The 20,417-nt window shown below is 51.1% G+C and overlaps 3 protein-coding genes across 3 annotated transcripts; all 3 read left to right on the top strand.

Moving 5' to 3' along the window:
* Positions 1–705: 705 nt before the first annotated feature.
* On the top strand, positions 706–14,411 carry POLR1B (RNA polymerase I subunit B). Its single transcript, XM_066316729.1, is given in 16 exon segments — positions 706–772; positions 850–1,017; positions 2,835–2,981; positions 3,811–3,943; positions 4,976–5,112; positions 5,581–5,804; positions 6,519–6,690; positions 7,571–7,742; positions 8,531–8,812; positions 9,382–9,515; positions 9,978–10,148; positions 10,441–10,597; positions 11,200–11,268; positions 11,271–11,395; positions 11,788–12,041; positions 12,875–14,411. Coding segments are annotated over 14 exon segments (2,985 nt in total). The 5' UTR covers positions 706–772; positions 850–1,017; positions 2,835–2,906; the 3' UTR covers positions 13,755–14,411.
* An 8-nt stretch (positions 14,412–14,419) lies between these two features.
* PTCRA (pre T cell antigen receptor alpha) lies at positions 14,420–16,207 on the top strand. Its single transcript, XM_066314471.1, has 5 exons — positions 14,420–14,437; positions 14,605–14,917; positions 15,036–15,371; positions 15,608–15,643; positions 15,985–16,207. The coding sequence occupies exons 1-5, from the start codon at positions 14,420–14,422 to the stop codon at positions 16,092–16,094; spliced, it is 813 nt and encodes a 270-aa protein (XP_066170568.1). The 3' UTR covers positions 16,095–16,207.
* Positions 16,208–16,581: 374 nt separating this feature from the next.
* CNPY3 (canopy FGF signaling regulator 3) lies at positions 16,582–20,237 on the top strand. Its single transcript, XM_066316727.1, has 6 exons — positions 16,582–16,732; positions 18,456–18,579; positions 18,683–18,779; positions 19,194–19,316; positions 19,509–19,626; positions 19,758–20,237. Exons 1-6 carry the CDS (start codon positions 16,582–16,584, stop codon positions 19,961–19,963), a joined length of 819 nt encoding a protein of 272 aa, XP_066172824.1. The 3' UTR covers positions 19,964–20,237.
* The last annotated feature ends 180 nt before the right edge of the window (positions 20,238–20,417 follow it).

Below are 20,417 nucleotides of genomic sequence, written 5' to 3'. Positions count from 1 at the left end.
GGTGTTTCCTTGGGGCAGCGGGTCCCTGCCGTGTCCAGTCCCCAGGACCTCGGAAACTGGGAGAGATGTCACCGGGCTGTCCTGGCAGCGGTGGGAGCTGGGGAATAGCGGGATTGTTCGGAATTCGAGGCGTGCAGAAGTGGCAGATAGTGACCATGAGTGGATGTCCAGGCTCCTGTTCCTGGGGCGCACGTGGCTGGGCGGAGGCAGCGACACGGGTGACGTGGATGCACGGGGCGACTGGGAGCTGGGAGAGCCTGGGAGGAGCGCAGCCCGGGGGGACGGAGCGGCGGGGTGGGCGTGGGGCGGGGAGACAAGCGGCCGCAGGGATGGAGATGAGCATGAAGCCCGGCCGCAATGATGGAGATGAGGATGAAGCCCGGCCGCAGGGGTGGGGATCGGGAGCGGGAGCGGCGGCAGGGATGGAGATGAGGATGAAGCCCGGCCGCAATGATGGAGATGAGGATGAAGCCCGGCCGCAGGGATGGAGATGAGGATGAAGCCCGGCCGCAGGGGTGGGGATCGGGAGCGGGCGGGGAGCGGCGCGCGCGGGGGGCGGGGCCGGGGCGCAGGCGCAGTGCGCGGTGGGAGGCGGCGCGAGCCCCGCACGCGGCGCTCCCCGCGCGGAGCCGCGCGCAGCATGGCGGGCCCCGGGCCGGACCCGCACCGCCTGCCGCCTCCGCGGCGCGGCGCGACCCAGCGCGACCTCACCCGCGCCCACATCGAGTCCTTCAACTACGCCGTCAGCGAGGGCGTCTATCGCGCCGTGCAGGTGCGGGGACCGCGGGGCGGGGGGCGCGGGCCCTGCCCCGGTCCCGGCCGCGCCGCGCTGACCCGGTGCCGTTGCAGGATGTGCCTCCGGTGGAGTTCGCGCTGAAGGACATCCGGCTGGCGCTGGCGCTGGTCGGCGTGTCCATCGCCCCTCCCGCCGTGCCGGCCGGGACGGTGTGCCAGGAGAGGAGGGTGTTCCCGGCTGAGTGCCGCGGGCTCCGCAGCACCTACCGCGGCAGAATCACTGTAAGTGCCCCGGGCCCCGCGCTCCCGTGTCCCTGCCCCGGCCGAGACCCGCGCTGCGGTTAAAGGCCCTTCCCGACTCCCCGGTGTCGCGGCGTGTTCCGGGAGCGCTGCCCCGCCTGGGCTCCGGGCTGATGGTGTTGTGTGGCCCCGCTGTTTGTCCCCGCGCATCAAGCTTGTCGTGGTCCCGGCCCCGCTGCCCTTCTGCCCCTTGTCACGTTTCTCCCTGTATGCAGCCAGCCAACTTGAAGACCTTGGATGGAGACCCGTGTCGTCCCGGAGAGCAGCAGCATCCAGATCTTGTCTCCGCAGGAATCGGGGTTTCAAAAGCAGCATTGCTTCTGTACAGGAGTCCAGAGCTATAAATCTCTCTTGTTCACAGGTTCATGGTTTTCCTGAAGTGCTTTTGAAATTTGCCTAGAGAGGAAGCATCCCCAGCAAATACTTTCCCACGCTGTGTAAAAGTATTGGACATTGCTGTTTTCTCCTAAAACGGTTTAGTTGTGTCTGAGCTGATTGCTTATGTGAGGCACCTGGGCAAGGGAATGCTTGCTTGGAATTTCCGGGTTTTTGTGTGTTTTCTTTTTGTTGTTTTATTTCTTTGAAGCTGTACACCTTACCGTGATAAAAGCCACTTAAAGTGCAGCACTTCATCTGAAAATGGAAGTGGGGCAGTGCAAATTGTTCATAGCTGTATTCCCTGTAGATCTTAGATTTTCCTGAGCTAGAGGTGATTTTATTTTTCTTATCTGAATTATTTCCCATATTTTTTCCCTTTTTTTTTTCTGTTATCTGTTTAATTATGTTTTGAATGCTTGGAGCAGTAGTTAGAACAGTTTGCTGTGCCTTGTGTGAGAATGCATTGCCTTGTGCTGGGGCAGGTTAACCTCTCCCCTTCCCTGCCCATGCACAGCAGAGCAGTCAGTAATCATTCCCTGTTTCCACCGTGCTGCTTGAGCTTGTATCCCTCCCTTAGTTCCCACTGCCCCGGGGTAAGATGTGAGCCCCAGGCTGCTGAGCAGCTGTGGGCCCTCAGTCATCACTCAAGGTGTAGGCCAGACTGCAGCAGTCTCTGTGTAATGCTACTCTGTGGATTTAAAGGGGGCACAGTAGCATTTCCCTTTTCCAGTAATTTCTGGGACTCTCTTTGCTCATTTTAGCTGCTTTCTAGCTGCTAAAACAGGCGTTGAACCTGTGTTCTTGTACCACAGTGCCAGTGTTTCTTTCCTGCATGGTGGTGGCTCTTTCAAAGCCCATCATTCTGCATGTAAAGTTAGGATTCTTTGCTCCCACAGTCTTCCTGCAGACCCACTGCCAGAATTTGTTAATAAAGTTTCTTCCCTGCGTGCTTTTCTTTCTTGCTTTTCAGATCACTTATGGACATGCTAAATGAAGAAAGGAAAGATTTTGTCAGGCCTGTAGTGCGGATGTCTTTTTCAGTGGATACTTGCTCTCTAACTCCTAGGGTTTCTTTCCTGAGGTTTCCTTTCCTATACTGTGGCCTTTTCTTTATTTAGGCTGCTCTGTTGAAGGATCTGAAAGGCAAAGGAGGCCAGACCAACCTTGTTCACTCACCCATCAGCTTCTTTACCTGACTCTAGACTTGCATGATTTTCTTCTGTAAACCCACATTGGCTGTTCCCCAGAGTGTAATCTTTATGCATTTATCTACTGGCTCTTTTATTATCATTATTATTACCATTTTACAGTGATACAAGTCTGTTCAGCTCCTTGTGGTTGTATGAAAGGTACAGTTAACATAGCAGGAAATATTAGAAGGGCAGCTTAACTTGCTTACTGTTGGTGTTGTATCATTTTAGGCTGACATCAGCTGGTCAGTGAATGACGTGCCACAAGGGACTATCAAACAGCCCCTGGGGTATGTTCCAATCATGGTGAAGTCCAAATTGTGCAACCTCTGTGGTTTTTCTCCACAAGACCTTATGCAGCACCATGAGGAAGAAGAGGTAATGGGGATTTTGAGGGGCAGGAAAGTCTGTGTTTTACATGAGCAGTCTGTCAGGTCACCTTCTCTTTGCAGGGCTTGAACTTTATATTTTCTTTCAAGTTTGACTTCACATTTTCTCTTGATTGTTTATGGGAGCTCGATGAAGCAGCTTGATAAGTTTGCAGCCATGGCTGTTCTTGAACAGAGGGATCTGTTTGGTGTCAATACCTGCAGTTTTGGTACAGAACCTCTCAGCTGCTACCCAGCAACTGAGGGTGCTGTGAAGGGGACTCTGCAGAGAGAAAGATTCAGAGAACAGGCACTGAAAGAGACATTTCCATTCCCAGTTGTCTTCTTCAGCTCTTTGCCTGTCTCCCCAGGTTAGCACCTCTAGTAATTGAATACAGAATTATTGAGCACTGCATTTTGAACTCAGAAAAAGAGAGAGAGCAAACTGCAAAAGAAAATCAGAAAAGTAAGCCTGTATGTGACCAGAGAGAGATCTTCTGTTCTGAAAATCCCTCTGGTTTATAAACTCAAAATGAGAACTTCAGTGTGCTTACTGTAAAAAGTTAATGTCAGCTCTTCAGCAATGTTTCATTGATCAGAAAGGTTTTTTCTTTCTCTAACTTGTGGAACATGCATCCTTTTCCTTGCAGTCTGCTACATTTAGACTTCATAAGTCCCTGCTAAGGAGTGCAGCCTTTCCAAAAGCAGTGCTGAATCATGTCTTGCAATTTCCAATTAAATGTTTGGGTTTTGTTTATAGTACAGGCGTTTTTTATTTTACTCACAATGCCAGTTCTGAGTTTCTAAGTATATTAAAATCACTTTTCTTCTCCTGCCAGGAAATGGGAGGCTACTTCATAATCAATGGCTTAGAAAAAGTAATCAGGATGCTGATTATGCCCAGGCGAAACTTCCCTCTTGCCGTGACAAGACACAAGTGGAAAAGCAGAGGCCCTGGTTTCACAGAGTATGGTAAGCTCAGCAGTTTCCTGCAGCATCCTGGTGACAACTGCTTGAGGACAAACAGGAGTGACCATCTGTAGCTGAAGTTTGGCAGTTTGTTTTGTTACAGTTCTTGTGTAATGTTAACATTTTTTGCTGCACCTAAAGAATAAAAAGTAAACACACCACCATGATGGTACAAGCAAGAAACAAGGACTTCCCTTGTGGGAGTTGTCTGAGCTACCCATGGGGAGTGAGGAGATTTTATGCCAGGCTTTGCAGCACTTGTCACCTGTTGTTCTGTGGAAGGTGTGACTAAAACCCCACCTTCAGGCCAAGTCAGTGTAATCTACTGACCTCATTCACTGATTTTGTCCATACTTCATGGTGGCAGATTTAATATCTATGAGGTAGAGTAAACTAGATTCACAGCTGCACCTTCTCTTTGTCATGTATACTCAGTAAAGCCACTTTAAAACTGAATTAAGCTGCAAGATGTTAAATAGCGTTTTAAACTCAGGTGTTGACAGTTGCTGATTTGACTGGACCATGGTGCTTAAGCACACACTGTAGTTGCGCACTAGTTTATTTCAAGGCAGTACCAGATTTTTTTTATTTTTATTTTTATTTTTATTTTTATTTTTATTTGTCCCGCAGTGGATGGTGTGGAGCAGGACCAGGGAACACTGCTGCAGCACTGCCACTCAAACACAGAGATAATAGTGCAATTAGGAGCAGTACTTGTGTGTTACCCTGTCCTGCAACTGAAGGTTACAAACAGGATAGTTGAGGCTTGGGTCTTTCTTTTAAAACTTTCTGCATTTTCCAAGCCTCTCAGCAAATGTGCTGGCTGTCCTGACACACAGCTCTCTTCAGGCTGAGAGCTGAGTTGAGCTGATGTGTTTCTTTGAGGTGGCACACTGACACTGAAGTGAGGGATCTACCTCGTGTTCTCAGCCATCAAGTACCACAGTTTCTCTCATGGATTGTCCTCTCTGGACATTGCACAGTAATGCAGCCACTTGGTTTTATGCAGTTCATGCTGATGTTGTGATTCTGCAGGGCTGTTGATGCACTGTGTCAAGGATGAGCATACTGCAATAAATATGAACCTTCATTACTTGGAGAATGGCTGTGTCATGGTGAATTTCATTTTTCGCAAAGAGTTGTTCTTCCTCCCCTTGGGATTTGCTCTGAAGGTAAGCAGTGAATGCTTTTGTTTCCATAGTGAATAAATACAGAAGTTTTGTGAAGCATTTTTGTTTTAAGTAATGAGAAGAAGCTAATTCCCCTTGGAGTATTTTCACTCAGCCTTCCTGTTCTGGTTGAAGAAAGGTCATCCAAACTGTGTATCACTAATCAAGCCCTCAGTCTGCAGCAGAGGAAGTGACTGCAGGGACAAGAGATGAGGGGAGAGTTTCACTCATGGTTTTGTGGGTTTTTTCTAAGGAATGATCTGGATAGAGATCATTATTGGTGTATGAATATCCCCTGCATTACTCTCTAAGCATCTCAAACCCACAGCATTTTGCAGTTTTCATTGTGGAAGGGCATTTCTAGAGCACTGAAAACCTAAATCATGGGCTGCCTTAGTTCTTTAGCTGTGTTTTGTAGACAGATGTTGTTATAACCTTGTTTTTCTGACCTGATAAACTTCTGTCTCTCAGGCATTAGTTAATTTCCCAGACTACCAGATTTTTGAAGAGCTGGTGAAAGGGAGGGAAGAAGACACCTTCTATGTGAACTGTGTTACTGAGATGATGAGAGCGGTGGTGGATGCTGGCTGTTTGACACAGCAAAACGTTCTGGATTACCTGGGAAAGAGCTTCAGAGTCAAACTCAACCTGCCTGAGTGGTACAGCAATGAACAGGCTGCAGATTTCATTCTGAGGTCCGTGTCTGGGTGTCATCCAGTGCCATTGTGTTGAATTTATAGGCAGATATGAGAAGATGATACTTGTTTTAATGGATTGACACAAGTATTCCCAGAACAGTTTCACAAGAAGTGACAGTTTTTATTTAGATAAGATTTTTGTGGTGTCATTGATGAAAAACACAAAGGTTGAGGAAGAGAAGGTTAAAGCTAGCTCTGTGACTGATTGAGGATCCATGTGTTGAACAGAAATACTGCAGTTTATTATCACTTTCACACAATCTCTGTCAACTCTGAACAGTTTTTATCTTTTAAAATAGCAGAAAAGAGACGCTTTAAAATCTTCATTCATTAAACAAGTCAGCAGTGGAAGAATTTGCTTTGAGACTGTCAGTGTGGTGGGCTTTCAACTAAAAAATTCATTTTTCTGGTAAAGTAGCTGTTTGCTCTTCCTCCATCTTTAGGAGTTAGGTGTGGTTTTCCTTTTTTGTTTGTGCTGTAGACTGTTGCTCAGTGCACAGTATTCCATAAAGGGATTGGTAGCAGTGGAGATTTGGAGTTTTCTGTGGCAGGACACTGAGAGTGCTAACAGAAATATTTTGTAGTTTACGTCTACTTGCCTCGTTAGGCTTTTTCTTAAAAGAGTGGTTTACAGGTATTTAGAAAAAACTTGAAGGACATGAAGCTAGCATGAAGAGATCATGATGATTGTCCTCCTTTCTCTTCCTTCAGCAATTGTATCTGCATTCACCTGACCAATAGAACTGAAAAGTTCTACCTGCTCTGTATGATGACCCAGAAGCTCTATGCTTTTGCCAAAGGGGAGTGCATGGAGGATAATCCAGACAGTCTCATGAATCATGAGGTGCTTACCCCAGGACAACTTTTCCTTATGTTCTTAAAGGTAAAATCATGGTTCCCACATACTAAAATTTCTTTATGGATCAGAATGTTGGTAACATGCTTCTGACTTAAACAGGTAACCTACTAGTAATCTATTCCAATTCAGTTTATAGGGATACCTCATTTTAGGATGCTGGGAGGAGAGTAGTCTTGTTCAAAAGCTTGACTGTCCCATGAAATTCCCTGTGGAATAGTAGTTCTCATCTCCAAACAAGATATTTCCCTGAGTTATTACATAATTCTTTAATCTTTCTTTTCCTCTTTAGCCAGAATTTTCTTTAGCATTGTTTTGTTGAAAGACTGTAAAAAAACTCTCTACTTACTTGAGTGGTTTGGAAGTAAACTTGGGAAGGCATTTCAGTGCTATACAGAACAGCTACCAGGAGCCAAAAAAAGTTGCTTTCCTGCCTAGCCCTTGCTGTCAGATCGGCAGGGGAGTGAGTTAACAGCCCCTTTTTTTGAATCCTAAGATCCTAAACAGTCTAAAGCATACAGTAGAAACAGTGCTGTGCACTGTGTACAGAGTTATCCTTGTGGTCAGATTATAGGTACAGTTTCTGCTTTGGGTTTTGTCTGTGCTTTATGAAACTCTGTTATTGTACTTCATTTGCCAGACTCATCGACGTTCTGGGTGGAAGTGACTGCCAAGCTGTTGGGTGGGTCTTTTCCTTTTCGTTCTGTATTGACATATAGCATCAGCATCTTTATAGAATGGAGTTAGTGTGGGAAATAAGTCTGGAAAACTGTCAGTTCCTTAGAAGTTGTCCGTCTTGCTAATATCAGAGGACTTTTGTAGCTGATGTGCTAGATTAGAACTGGTTTTCTAATTCGAGCCTTTCCTGTCCTGTTTTAATTTTAAATCTCTCGCTTTTAAACCATAGGAGAGGCTTGAAACCTGGCTGCAATCTGTTAGGTTTGTTTTGGAGAAAAGAGCAGAAAAGACAGATATCAACCTAAACACAGACAGCCTGGTGAAGGCATTCAGCCTGGCACCAGACTTCACCAAGCCATTTGAGTATCTGCTTGCAACTGGGAACCTGCGGTCTAAAACAGGTAAATCTGCAGACTTAAGATGCCTTTTTTCCTGTAAAACAGAATGAGAAACAACATAAAATTGAGCTCTTAACTTGAAACAACTGCTTGTAGGCAGACCATTGTACACTGGATTGCTAAAAGGGGTTGAAGAAAGGGATAGTTGAAGAAAAAGGCAGGATTTATGCACAAGCATAGACATTGTGCATGGTACAGAACAAGTTAGTTATGAAAGCAAAGCCTCTACCCAGATGAATAGTTGAAATGAAATTTAATGTTGTCCAAAACAGTGACCATAATTTGATTTGCTTTCCCAAAGATTATTTCTTCTTAGAAGCTGCAGTGTAAAACAAAGGAGGGACATTTTTTAATCAGAACTGCCCCATTAGTCACGTGAGCTTAAATGGAGAGAAACTAGTTTGCTGATGTATGTTCAGATTTATCTGATGCTTCCCGAAGTGTTCTGTAGGACGGTGTGGTAACGGAGTGCCCACTAGAAAATGAAACTAGATTATGCAGAATTTTGGTAAAACATACCAGGTAAATTCCTAGTCACTTCACTGGCAATTACCTCCAGATGTTTGTAAAAGGAGCTAGATTTGAAGGCATAGCTTGGAATTTAAAGTCTCTAGGTCTCTTACAGGTCACTGAGTTGCCTGTGCACATGCACCTCCCTTGTTGGAATCCAGTGTGAGCATCTTTAGGGGTTGTCAGTGAAAAATAAGAAACTGTCTCGTTCTTATTGTTTCATCCTGTATTTGTTAAAGCTGGCTGAGGTGCTGACCTGAATCTCTGCTGTGTTTCCTTAGGGCTGGGCATGCTGCAGGACAGTGGTCTGTGTGTGGTGGGGGACAAGCTGAATTTCATCCGCTACCTGTCCCATTTCCGCTGCATCCACCGCGGGGCGGCGTTCTCGCAGATGAGGACCACCACTGTCCGCAAGCTGCTGCCCGAGTCCTGGGGCTTCCTGTGCCCTGTGGACACCCCGGACGGAGAGCCCTGTGGGCTCATGAACCACATGACAGCTCTCTGTGAAATCGTCACCGAGATGGTGCCCGTGACAGACATCCCACCCCTGCTGTGCTCCCTGGGTATGTTTCACCGACCCCGTGGTCAAGTGGAGTGTTGGCCTTTCTTGCCTCCCTGCCCTGCAGCCCTGTGCCAGGCACAGGTTCTGCACACAGCATCGCAGCACACTGCTCAGCTGAGAAGGTGAAATCAAGTTTGACCTGTACTTACTGGGCGTCTGCTTAGTGGTAAATAACACATTGCTTGTACAGGCACATCAGCCTGTAAATTCAGTGTCAGTCTCTCTCAGCTGAGTGCTGTAGTGTAAGGATGTTCACTGAACCAGAAGGAATTTCTCACAGCTCTGAGAAACTGGACTAAGCAGTAACTTTGTAATTACTTGAATAAACCACAGTTCAATTGTGATTACCACAAAAATGAGAATCCTTTTTTCAGTCAGAAAAATGGGGAGGGGAATGACATTCCAAGCTGTAAATTTTTTTTTTATTTTCCATTCAACCTGTCTGTGGCTTTGGCAAAAATTTTTGAATGTCTCAGAAAGTTCCTTTCTGTGAACTGAGAAGTGCAGAAGTAACTTCAGTGTTTTGTTGGCTTTTTTTTTGGCTGTTCCATCAACCCCCTGTTCCTACAGGTGTCACCCCTATTGATGCAGCCCCAATCCAGCCTTACTCAGAGTGCTACAGAGTTGTGCTGGATGGCTCCATGGTGGGCTGGGTGGAGCAGGAGTTGGCTCCTGAGATTGCACAAACCCTGCGCCGGTTCAAGGTTTGTTGTCTTGTTTGAAATGTTTCTTAGCTAAGCATCTTCAACGTGCAGTGGTCAAATATATGTTTGGAACTTCTTAGGCTTCCATTTCTTTCTTTCTTTCTTTCTTTTTTTTTTTTTTTTTTTTTTTAATCTGACCCAATAAGTTATCTTTGGCTGTATATTAGTATTGAAATGTGCTTTTCTGTTACCTTTTTTTTATCCATATGTTTCATTTTTTGGTTGATGAAGTTACAATTTTTGAAAGAACTTTTTCTTGGAAAAGGGAAGATAAGACATATTCTGTCTTTTTTTTTTTTTTTTTTGGTGGAGGTTTTCCTAAAAGTACTTCCCAGAACTCTTCTCCATAACTTTTTGTTAGTGGCTACACCTGTGCTTGACATTTTCATTGTGTGACCAGGTGGATGCAGTTTAGTTAAACTTGGTTTGTGTTTCTAGATTGTTATTTCTTTGCACCAACAGATAACACAAGAGAAGAGATTTCCTGCCCGGGCAGAAGTGGTCCTTATCCCAATGACAGGAAAACCCAGCCTGTATCCTGGGCTGTTCATTTTCACCAACCCTTGCAGGATGGTGCGGCCCGTCAGAAACCTGTCCCATGGAAAGAATGAATGGATTGGGACTCTGGAACAGGTGGGGTTTGCATATTCCCATGTTACAGAGGTACCTGGCATCAAAAATGGGTTTCAGAAATATTTGTGAAAAGAGCTGAGGATGAGGCTTGTGTTGAAGAGCTAAAATAGGTTAGAGAAGGGGGTTTTTCACTCCTGCAAATTGATTTCTGGTAAATGTCGCAGCTGGACCATAGAGATCTTTTTGACACCAGAACAGAAATAGATAGAAAGCCATTGGAGACAGCTTTGTTTTGTTCCCTTCCCTGTAAAAGAAGGAAGTGAGCAAGCCTTATCCAATTTGATGTTTGCAGATCTTCATGAATGTGGCCACGCTGGAGTCAGAGGTGGTGCCTGGAGTGACCACTCACCAGGAGCTCTTCCCTCACAGCATTTTGAGTGTGGTGGCCAATCTCATTCCCTTCTCCGACCACAACCAAAGTCCACGGAACATGTATCAGTGCCAGATGGGTAAGTGCTGTAGTACCCAGTGCTGCAAAACCCTGGGCAAGAGGGTTAGCACCTCTAGTATATTGGATTTGTGCTAGTATTATCAGAAAGATGTCATTAAAATACTACCTCTTTCTCATACTTTTCTCCAAGTAGCAATATGACTGTTCAAAACTCAATTCCCTTTCCAGGATATTGATGCTGCAGAAGCAAATGCTTTTTGGCCTGGAAATTTGTAACATGGGGCTCACTCAGGGAAACACTGGGGAGAAGACACACATACATCCCCCCCAAACCAACAAAATAAAAAAAAAAAAACCACACAGAAATAATATCCAAGTATGCAAAACCAGAAACACCATGCCACCCTTAGTGGGGATTTTGAAATTGAAGAAAAGAAAACAAATCTGCCTAAAAGAAAACAAATTAGATGTAGTCCTTACGAAATGCTGTGAAAGGAATTGAGTATTGTGATTCTTAGAAAAATTGTAGCCAAGCTTGGGGCAATTATTAAATGCCAAGGGGTTTAAAATTAATATCCCTCTAAATGTGTAAGTATTTCCAGCTTTTTTATTAACAAGATACACAGAGGAATAAATGCAACTTTCCTTCCTTCCCTCCAGGAAAGCAGACCATGGGGTTTCCTGTGTACAACTATAGGGATCGCTCAGATAACAAGCTGTACCACCTGCACACCCCCAGAGCCCTCTGGTGAGGCCCAGCATGTATGACTATTATGGAATGGACAGCTATCCCGTTGGCACCAACTCCATCGTGGCTGTCATCTCTTACAGTGGCTATGACATGGAAGATGCAATGGTGAGCCACCAGAAGGAGAAAATCCTGCTGTCCTGTGAAGGAATTTGATGTGGGGGACTGGGAGTAGGGGTGATACTCAGCTGAGAAGACCCTGCTTTCTGTCTCTGCTGGTCCTCACACTTCCTGGGCAGATTCAGCAGCACAGTGGTTGTGTTGCTACAGCAGGCAGTGCTGGATGTGCTAAGAGTAGAGCTTTGTTTGTCCAAGGCAGTTGCCTCCTAGCTTTGAAAAATACGGGGGTTATATGAGGCTTGAGCTTTTTGGAATGGTGACTTACTGGGGGGCTTCAAAAAGGCAATGTTCCCATTTTGATCTGATGCTTACCTTTGTAAATGTTCTCTTTTTTGAAGTTACCAGCAGGTCTTTAACAGGCTTTTGTTTCTCCTTTTTAGATTGTAAATAAATCTTCCTGGCAGAGAGGATTTGCTTATGGAAGTGTTATCAAGGTGGAGAGCATTGACCTTTCCCTTAAAGCCAGCAGGGCAGGTGATAATTTAGTATTTGGCATCAGGCCTAGCGATCCAAACGTTGGGGAGAAGCTGGATGCTGATGGACTGCCTTTTGTTGGGTCCATCCTGCAGCCTGGGGACCCCTTCTACAGCTTCATGAACCTCAACACAGGGGAGACCTTCACTGTGTACTACCCGTAAGTACAGCCTGTCGCTCCTGGCTCTGCTCACCCCGTGGGGAGAGCAGCTGGCCCTTCCCCTGCAAGTGTTCCCTTTTCTCCTCACCTAACAGTGTCCATGGCCTGACAGAGAGCATGAAGCTCATGCTGTAGGGGACTCCCAGGCATGTGTCACATGTTTTCTCTCAGCCAGTGTGTGCTGCAGGGCTGGCTTCTCCCAGGAGGGTATTATTTTGGTGATTTGCCTTGGCTGGTTGTATGTGGACATGATAATGGTTAAGCCTGCAGCAGACCCCTCTGGCACATGGAATATCAGGCTGATGGCTAATTTGGAGAAGGAGCACACTCCTGAACGTGGCACTTTTTGTCAAAGCTCATGCTTTGCCTTCCATTGCTGCTCTGAACTTCTCTCTCTATTGAAGAACTGAATGGGGTTCTTTATTTTGGGATCTCATCAGTATGGTGTGAATTTATTGGTGGCAGGGAGAGGGGCTGCTGCCTTAACACATTGGAAATGGCAGTGGGATGCAGTTTATCAGGTACAAAGTGTGATACAGATGAACCAGGTTGAAATTATCCTTGTTTTAAATCATGGGTGGCACGTTACCTGATCACCTGAAAGTGGTATCTGAATGGCACTTGGAAGATGCCTTTTTATTGTTTCCTTGCCCTAATTCTTAAATAGTTTAAGTTCTTTCACTACTGATTAGTACTTTGAAGAATGGTGGTGTTTCTCATTTGTCCAAAGGCATTTTTAAGTGGTTTAGGTTCTTTGCTTCATCTTCCTTTTGAAAGTAAAAATTACTAGCAAACCTGACACCTTTGCTATGATTGTTCCTCCACCTGCACAGGAGTAAGGAAGTGGGCATTGTGGACAACGTTAGGTTGTGCAGCAATGACCGTGGCACTGGGAAGTTCAAGAAAGCCTGCATCACTGTGAGGGTTCCCCGAAATCCCACGATTGGAGACAAATTTGCCAGCCGCCACGGACAGAAAGGAATCCTGAGCCAGCTCTGGCCCGTGGAGGACATGCCCTTCACAGAGAACGGAATGGTTCCAGACATCCTCTTCAACCCTCATGGCTTTCCCTCCCGCATGACCATTGGGATGTTGATTGAGAGCATGGCAGGGAAGTCAGCAGCCCTGCATGGGGTCTCCTATGATGCCACTCCCTTCACCTTCACTGAGAAGAAGTGTGCTCTGAAATACTTTGGTGAGACTTTAGCGAGCGCAGGTTACAACTACTTTGGGACAGAGAAGATGTACAGTGGCATCAGCGGGGTGGAGCTGGAGGCAGAGATCTTCGTGGGGGTGGTGTACTACCAGCGCCTGCGCCACATGGTCTCCGACAAGTTCCAGGTGAGGACCACGGGGCCCCGAGACGCTGTTACCAACCAGCCCGTCAAGGGCAGGAACGTGGAAGGCGGGATCCGCTTTGGGGAGATGGAGCGGGACGCGCTGCTGGCCCACGGCACGTCCTTTCTGCTGCAGGACCGCCTCTTTAACTGCTCCGACGGCTCCGTGGCCTACGTGTGCACCAGCTGTGGCAGCATGGCATCCCCAGTGCTGGAGAAACTGTCCCACTCCTCCGTCACCAGCAACAGGAGGTATTCCTGCTCCATCTGCAGCGAGGTGGACGCCATCGAGGTTGTCCCAGTGCCCCAGGTCTTCCGCTACTTTGTGGCTGAGCTGGCAGCCATGAACATAAAAACAAAGCTCAGTGTGGAGTAGTTTGGTCCTTGGCATGGTGATAATTGGAGGGAGGAGGCATGTATCAAGTCTTGTCCTTGTCCCTGAGTTTCAGGTATGGAGTCAGTGCTCAGGTTCTTCGGAAGAATTCAAGATTAATTTTATGTTTGTATTGCAGCAGGGCCATTGCCAAACTGTAAGGCAGGGAAAAATGGCTCTGTTGGTTTGTTAGGACTTCCTAAAGGATCACCAGCTATTGAGATGTGTATGAAAATCAGGCAATATTTCTGCTCCTCCCAAGCTCTTGGGTTGAGAGTGATGGGGTTCTTTGAGTGCGGGCAGAAACTGTAGGTGTGAAGAGGTCATAAAATAGCATGAAGTGAGTGCTGCAAATTACAAATAAAAGGGGTTTTTTCAAGAAAAATCTTTGAAAAATATATGCCTTAACGATGGATTTGTGTTTGAGTTACTGTACATGTTTCGTTTTTCTTTATTTCAATACACGTGCCTTGAATCATCAAGAAGGTGGCACAAAGTTCTGCTGTGTGAAGCCACAGCCTTGACTGCGAGTAACCCAGGTTGCCCTGGCAGGTGTGTCCTGGAAGTGTTTGGTGTTACCAATCCAAGCCTTGCTGTGGTTTGGGGTTTATTTTGGTGCGTTTAGCTGAAGAGTAATAAAGCAGAGGCGTTTCCAGCCTGGCTCGTACATGTGCAACATGGATATTGTAAGACTGGAGCTCCTTCTCCCCCTAAGTCCCCAGCAGCTGCCACTCTGCCCTGTCCCAGGCGTCCTCCGTTCCCCTCTCTGCCCGCCCCGGCCACCGGCGGGGCAGAGCGTGTCCCCCGAGCCGTTCCCTGCTGGCCCAGAGTTCTCGTGTAGTTTATCCTTCAGGTATACAGAACAGCGCCTTGCTGGGGCGGGGCTGGCCCCGAGGGCGAGGCGGAGGTGCCGCACGCCCGGCGGTTCCCGCACCGACCGCAGCCCTCCCGGGGCCGGGGCTCGCTCCGCGGAAGGAGCAGCGGCCCCGGCGGGGCGGAGCGGGGCTGTACCAGCGGCGGGGGAGTGCCGGCCCCGCGGCCCCGGCAGTGGGCGGCGCAGCTGGGGCTGCGAGAGGGCGCCGAGCCCTCGGCAGCCCCGTGCGCTGCAGCTGCCATGGAGCTGCTCCGGATGCTGCTGGCTGCCGCTCTGCTCCCGCTCCTGCCCCGTGAGTATCCCCGGGACAGACCCAGGAGGCGGGAAGGCCGGGTGTCATCCAGCCGGGATCAAAGGCTGCGTTCTGCCGAGCTGGCAGCCGTACTGGGTGGGATGTGTGGGGGAAGCAGTGCCCCTAAACCTTGTCTTCCCAGCTGGCAGGTCAGCCATCCCGCTGCCTACGCTGACCCAGCCATTGAGCATGGTGCTGGCTGGGCAGCGCCGGCAGCTGGTGGTGTGCGTGGTGAGCGACCTGGCCCCCAGCTCTGGCCATGCTGTCTGGATCTCCGCTGGGAATGGTAGCATCCTGCAGTCCTTTGCCTATGGGGCCTCCCAGGAGGATGGTGGCACAGTCTGCTCCGTCTCCCTCCTTTCCAGTGACCCCCCCCGCGAGAGAGAACTTTCCTGCCATGTGGGGGCCAACAGGACCTCCCCGTCCCACAGCTCCAGCCCCGTCCGCATTACGGGTATGACCCTGCTGCCACCCCGTTCCTGCCGTGGCCACTGCTGCCCAGCCTGCTGGGTGCACTGGTGGCCCCTGAAGAGGGAGGTGGGCAGAGCCTCTGGGGCCAGCAGGGAGCAGGTGTGAGGCCCTAGGGGCAAACGTTGCTGTCCCCATCACAGGAAGGGGTTTGTGGCCAGCCCTGCCGTGCACCTGGTGCTGGGCTGCCAGCATCGCCCCACCTGCTTTTTTATCCCACAGGCAGCGAGGAGGCGGCAGAGCTGTGTAGCACAGCTGGTGAGTCTGGCCCCTGCCTGGTGGGAATGTCAGTTGCCAGGGAGAAAGCCCTGACAGTGGCTTCACTGGGGCTGTGTGGTGGTTGGGATGGGTTTTCCCCGCAGTCTTGTGGGACTGGGGAAGAGGGAGGGAAGCTTCACCTTGGTGGGAAGAATGGGGAAACTGGGTCGGAGCCAGTTTCAGCCAGCCTGCCCTCAGGGACAGCATGAGGGTCACATGAGGTGTCTCTGGGATGTGTAAGGATCCCAGGTCTGCCCAAACGTGGCCCCATGGCAGGTCTGCAGAGGACATTGGGGTAGTGGGGTGTCTGTGGCAGCCGTCACCTCACCATTCCATTGCAGCGTCACCGGCCCCTGCGTTGGCAGTCCTGCTTATGGCTGTACGTGTGGTGCTGCTGAAGGTCTTGCTCTCTGATGCTGTCCTCACCTCCATCCTCCTCCCCAAGAGCTGAGGGCATGGGCAACTGCACGTTCCCAAAGGGTAAGTCCCCCTGGTTTGGTGTAGGGGTGTGGAAGTCACCGGAAATACTCTGGAGACTGGAGAGAGGACCCCCAAATGGAAGAGGGAGGAGACCCAGTGTTGGTTGGGAGCGGTACACCATGGGAATCTCGGTTTGGGCGGACGAGAGAGGGGCTGACACGTTTCTGTGTGGGTGGCAGGGCCTCAGGATTCCCCGGAGGGTAGGAAGGGGCCCCATCGGGGCGGGAAGTTTCCAGAATTGCGGGGGCAGGCGGGGCCCCGGAAGGCTCTGCGGGCACCCCGGGGCGGCCGCGGCTGCGGCCACGTGCGCGCCCCTTCCCGCGTGTGCGCTCGGCGGGCCCGCCCGGGGGCGGTGCCACGGGGGCCGCGCGCCGCTGGGATTGGCTGGCGGCGGCCGGCGGGGATTGGACACGCGGGTCACGCGGGCCTCCGGCATTGGCCGGCGCGGCGGGGTCGCCATGGGAACCGGGCGTGGCGGGGCGGGAGCGCGCCCCGGAAGCGGTGTCATGGCGGCGGCGGCGGGGGCAGCGTTGCTGATGCTGCTTATGGCGGCGGCGCTGGCGGAGAGCGACGATTCGGACTGGGTGCGACTGCCCAGCAAGTGCGAGGGTAAGCGGGGCCTTGGGGGACCGGGCTGATCGGCCGCCGCCCGCTGTCTGCTCGGGCCGGGGGCTGCTGGTGCGGGGCTGCGCCCCCGCGGGCTGCCCCTGTGCCCGCCTCCTGCCCGCGGGCACCGCTGTTCCCGGCAATCACTTGATCGCCTGTCGGTTCGTAGCTGGGACTGCCCATGTGTGCTGCTCACGGTTGGGTCTCCGTGATGCTTCCTATGTGAGCATCCCTTTGGTTCACAGGCAATCCGGGGTAGGTCATGACGGGCATTTGCTGCCTGGAAACGTCGGTTTCCTCTGTCTTTGCTGTGCAAGCGTATGTGGAGCTGGACAGCAAAGAGAAAATAAAGAAAAGTAGGAAGTTCTTTACAAAGCTTTCCCTGCCAGGGAGGCAGCTCTGGAGATGCTGATGTCCGGGTTCTGCTGTGCCACCAGCGTAAGCTCAGAGAAGCAGCAGAGCAAGCACTGACCACACTGCTCCTCTTCCTGCCCAGGCTTGGAACCTGTGTCAGTGCACAGCAAAAGCTGCAGGACGGATCTGGATAACTGGACTCAGCAGTGAGCGCTCCTGGCGTGTGTGGGGACACTGCAGCAGGTGTGGTTTGGAGGGGACAGCCTTGAGGTCCAAGTTCCGAGGGGCTGCAGGAAGGAACGATCATCCCACCTGAGAAAGGGCCACAGTCGCTTCCAGCCCCAGGTGCCAGCAGAGAAAGGATTGTGCAGGAGGTGTGCACAGGGCTTCTCAACGTGTGTGGGAGCTCTGGAGAAGCCACCTCACTCTCTTCCTGCCTGGGGCATCTTTCAGCTCACATAATTGCCTGGGAGAAGACAGTGGCTCATTGCTGACAGACCATTTCCTCCTGGAGCTTGGCCTTTCTCCTAAAGTGGAGCTCAAATAAGAGATGGCTCCTGACAAACAGGACCGCACAGCACAGGACTTTCTCCAGCCTCCTGAGACCCTAATTTTGGGGGAGGAATGGTCACACCATGCCTGGCTTCCATCCTTCCACATTCCCACTTGTAAACCCCTGCAATATTTCTCCTACTGTCTGTTTCTATAGCTCTATTGGGCTCTTTTTACAGAAGAAATAAAGCTTTTTTTTTTTTTTTTTTTTTTTTTTTTGGTTGTATAAAAATAACCATGCACTGTGTTCTAAATCTGTTCATGATATGGTTGGTCTCTGCTGCAGACAGAGCCCCGGGTTGTGTTGCTGGAGCTCACAAGCCAGCACCTTGTCCTGTCACCCAGCCTTGCCAGCTGCTCAGTCCCCAGCACAGTCCCCAGAGCACTGAGAGCACAGACCCAGTACCAGGTGGGACATGCTGTCATCATGAGGAGAAGCTCTGAGCCACACTGGGACTTGCATTGTGAAAAGACCCCTTGCTTCTCCAAAAGGAAGAGAGCAGCTCGTGGCAGAGAGGTGGAGGCTTTGGGGAGAAAGCTGCAGGCCAAACTGAGCCTGTGTGACTTCCCAGCTGTGCCACAGCAGCTGGCTTACACTGAAATATTGGTTTGGGTGCTCCTGCTTCAAGTGTTCTCCAGTGGAAGCAGCTGAGCCATTCCTGGTTATTTAGTTGGATGGCCAAGATGTGTTTTGTGCTCACAGCAGCTTTGGTGTGCCCAGTTCCAGGGGCTGCTTCTTGCTGCTGTCCCAGGTGCTCTGTCACGCTGCCTGTCAGAACGGTGACACTCCTAAGCTGTGTGTGTTCTCTCCTTCCCACAGTGTGCAAGTACGTGGCCGTGGAGCTGAAATCTGCCTTCGAGGAGACGGGCAGGACCAAGGAGGTGATCGACACCAAGTACGGCTTCCTGGATGGGAAGGGCTCTGCTGTCAAGTACACACAGTCGTAAGTGGGAGTGGGACAGGAGTCTCCTGCTGCTGTCCCTGCCTCCAGGGCTTTGGGTAGCTCACCCTGTGCCCTGGCTGAGCCCCTCGTCCTCTGCATGCAGGGACATCCGGCTCATTGAGGTGACAGAGAACATCTGCAAGCGGCTGTTGGATTACAACCTGCACAAGGAGAGGAGCGGCAGTAACAGATTCGCAAAGGTCAGGGCTGTTCTCCTGTTCCTGCTCCCCATCCTCATGGGGCGTGCCTCACCCATCCCTTCACTGCCAGAGTGACAATCCAGCTTCATTCTTCCCATCCTCTGGATCCCCTGCTAGTGCCTGGTGTGCTGCCCCCCAGTCAGATGTGGGGTGCTGTCTGTGGTGGCCGTTGGCAGGCTCCCGCTGGCAGGGAGGAAACCAGGGGCTGGTTGTCCTCTTGGGTTTGGGACCAGGTTTGCAGAGGGGGACTCGCTGCTACTTGAACTCCTCCCTGGTGACACTGATGCCCCAGCATGTGGCTTGCACGTTCCTGCACGGCTGGGGAGGGTTGTGTGGCTGACTCTGGGAGGAGGGAGTGGGAGCCCTGCAGGAGGATTGCCACCTCACCGGGCAGTGCTGCTCCCTCCCTCACAGGGCATGTCAGAGACGTTTGAGACCCTGCACAATCTGGTGCACAAGGGTGTCAAGGTGGTGATGGACATCCCCTACGAGCTGTGGAACGAGACCTCCGCTGAGGTGGCTGACCTCAAAAAGCAGGTACCCCGCCCCTGGGATTGGCCCTCAGGGGCTGCTCTCACCTTGTAGGCTGGAGTGGAGCGGAGCGGGGAGAGCATCCAGGGGTGCACTGCTGGGAGCAAGATGGTGGCAGGACCTGTGGCAGGAGCCTGATCCTGGTCCTGCCACACGCACCAGCACGTGTCTGGAGCTGGGCTCTCTTCTCTACCCTAGTGTGATGTGCTGGTAGAGGAGTATGAAGATGTGATCGAAGACTGGTACAGGCACCACCAGACGGAGGATCTCTCCCAGTTTCTCTGTGCCAACCACGTGCTAAAAGGAAAGGACACAAGTAAGTCCTGGCTGCTGCCAGGGGCTAAAATGATGTAGGAATGCTTGGGAGGTCAGGGAAGCATTCTAAAGCATGGGGAGCCCTGCCTCTCCATCAGAGTCCCCTCTGCCCCTCTCTTCTCTTTTCCCTAGGCTGCCTGGCAGAGAAGTGGACTGGCAAGAAGGGTGATTTGGCAAGCATGGGGGAGAAGCAGAGCAAAAAAAAGAGCGGGAAGAAGAAGAAAAAGGGACAGAAGGATGAGCGCGAGGGAGCTGCCAGCCTTCCGGACACAGGGGAGGCCCTGGAGGGAGTCCAGGAGCAGGCTCCGCTCACCCACAGCCCAGCTGATGAGCTGTAGGCACGCAGCCCTGCCCCCGGGGCTGCCCGCTCCGGGGTTTCACCCCGCTGTGCCTATGGGTACCAAAGGAAAAGGGACTTGTGACTCGGGGGAGACCGGAGCGCCTGGCCCCGCCTTGCCAGCCTGGGTGCCATCCCGTGATTAGGTGTCACAGAGCCACGGACCCAGCCCTGCCACATCCCTGCCGGGGGCTCCGGCTCCGGGAGGCCGCGAGTGCTGCCCCGCCGCCGGCTCCTCGCACGCCGCCGGGACTGTAAATAAAGACGTTTTTCCCCAGAGTCGCCGCCGCCACTGCCGGCCCTGCTTCTGCCGCTGCTGGGTGCGGGACCGGCGCTGCCGCGGCCGGGGGAAGCCGGTGAGGGGCGGGCGGGCCGGGCCCTGACCCCGCCGCCGCAAAGGTCGGGGCCGTGAGGGGGCGCGGCGCGAGCGCTGCCGGGCGGCGCCCATTGGAGGG

The sequence above is a fragment of the Sylvia atricapilla genome, chromosome 3, assembly GCF_009819655.1.
Source record: "Sylvia atricapilla isolate bSylAtr1 chromosome 3, bSylAtr1.pri, whole genome shotgun sequence".
NCBI lineage: Eukaryota > Metazoa > Chordata > Aves > Passeriformes > Sylviidae > Sylvia > Sylvia atricapilla.
The sequence above is the reverse complement of the archived record's forward strand: the minus strand, read 5'-3'. Positions and strand labels throughout refer to the sequence as shown.

Coding starts and splice junctions, on each gene's coding strand:
- CNPY3 (XM_066316727.1), top strand. CDS start 16,582: ATGGGAACCGGGCGTGGCGGGGCGGGAGCGCGCCCCGGAAGCGGTGTC. Junction 16,733..18,455: donor ACTGCCCAGCAAGTGCGAGG/GTAAGCGGGGCC, acceptor TCCTTCCCACAG/TGTGCAAGTACGTGGCCGTG. Junction 18,780..19,193: donor GCAGTAACAGATTCGCAAAG/GTCAGGGCTGTT, acceptor CCTCCCTCACAG/GGCATGTCAGAGACGTTTGA.
- PTCRA (XM_066314471.1), top strand. Junction 14,918..15,035: donor TCTGCTCCCGCTCCTGCCCC/GTGAGTATCCCC, acceptor TGGGGGAAGCAG/TGCCCCTAAACCTTGTCTTC. Junction 15,372..15,607: donor CAGCCCCGTCCGCATTACGG/GTATGACCCTGC, acceptor TTTATCCCACAG/GCAGCGAGGAGGCGGCAGAG.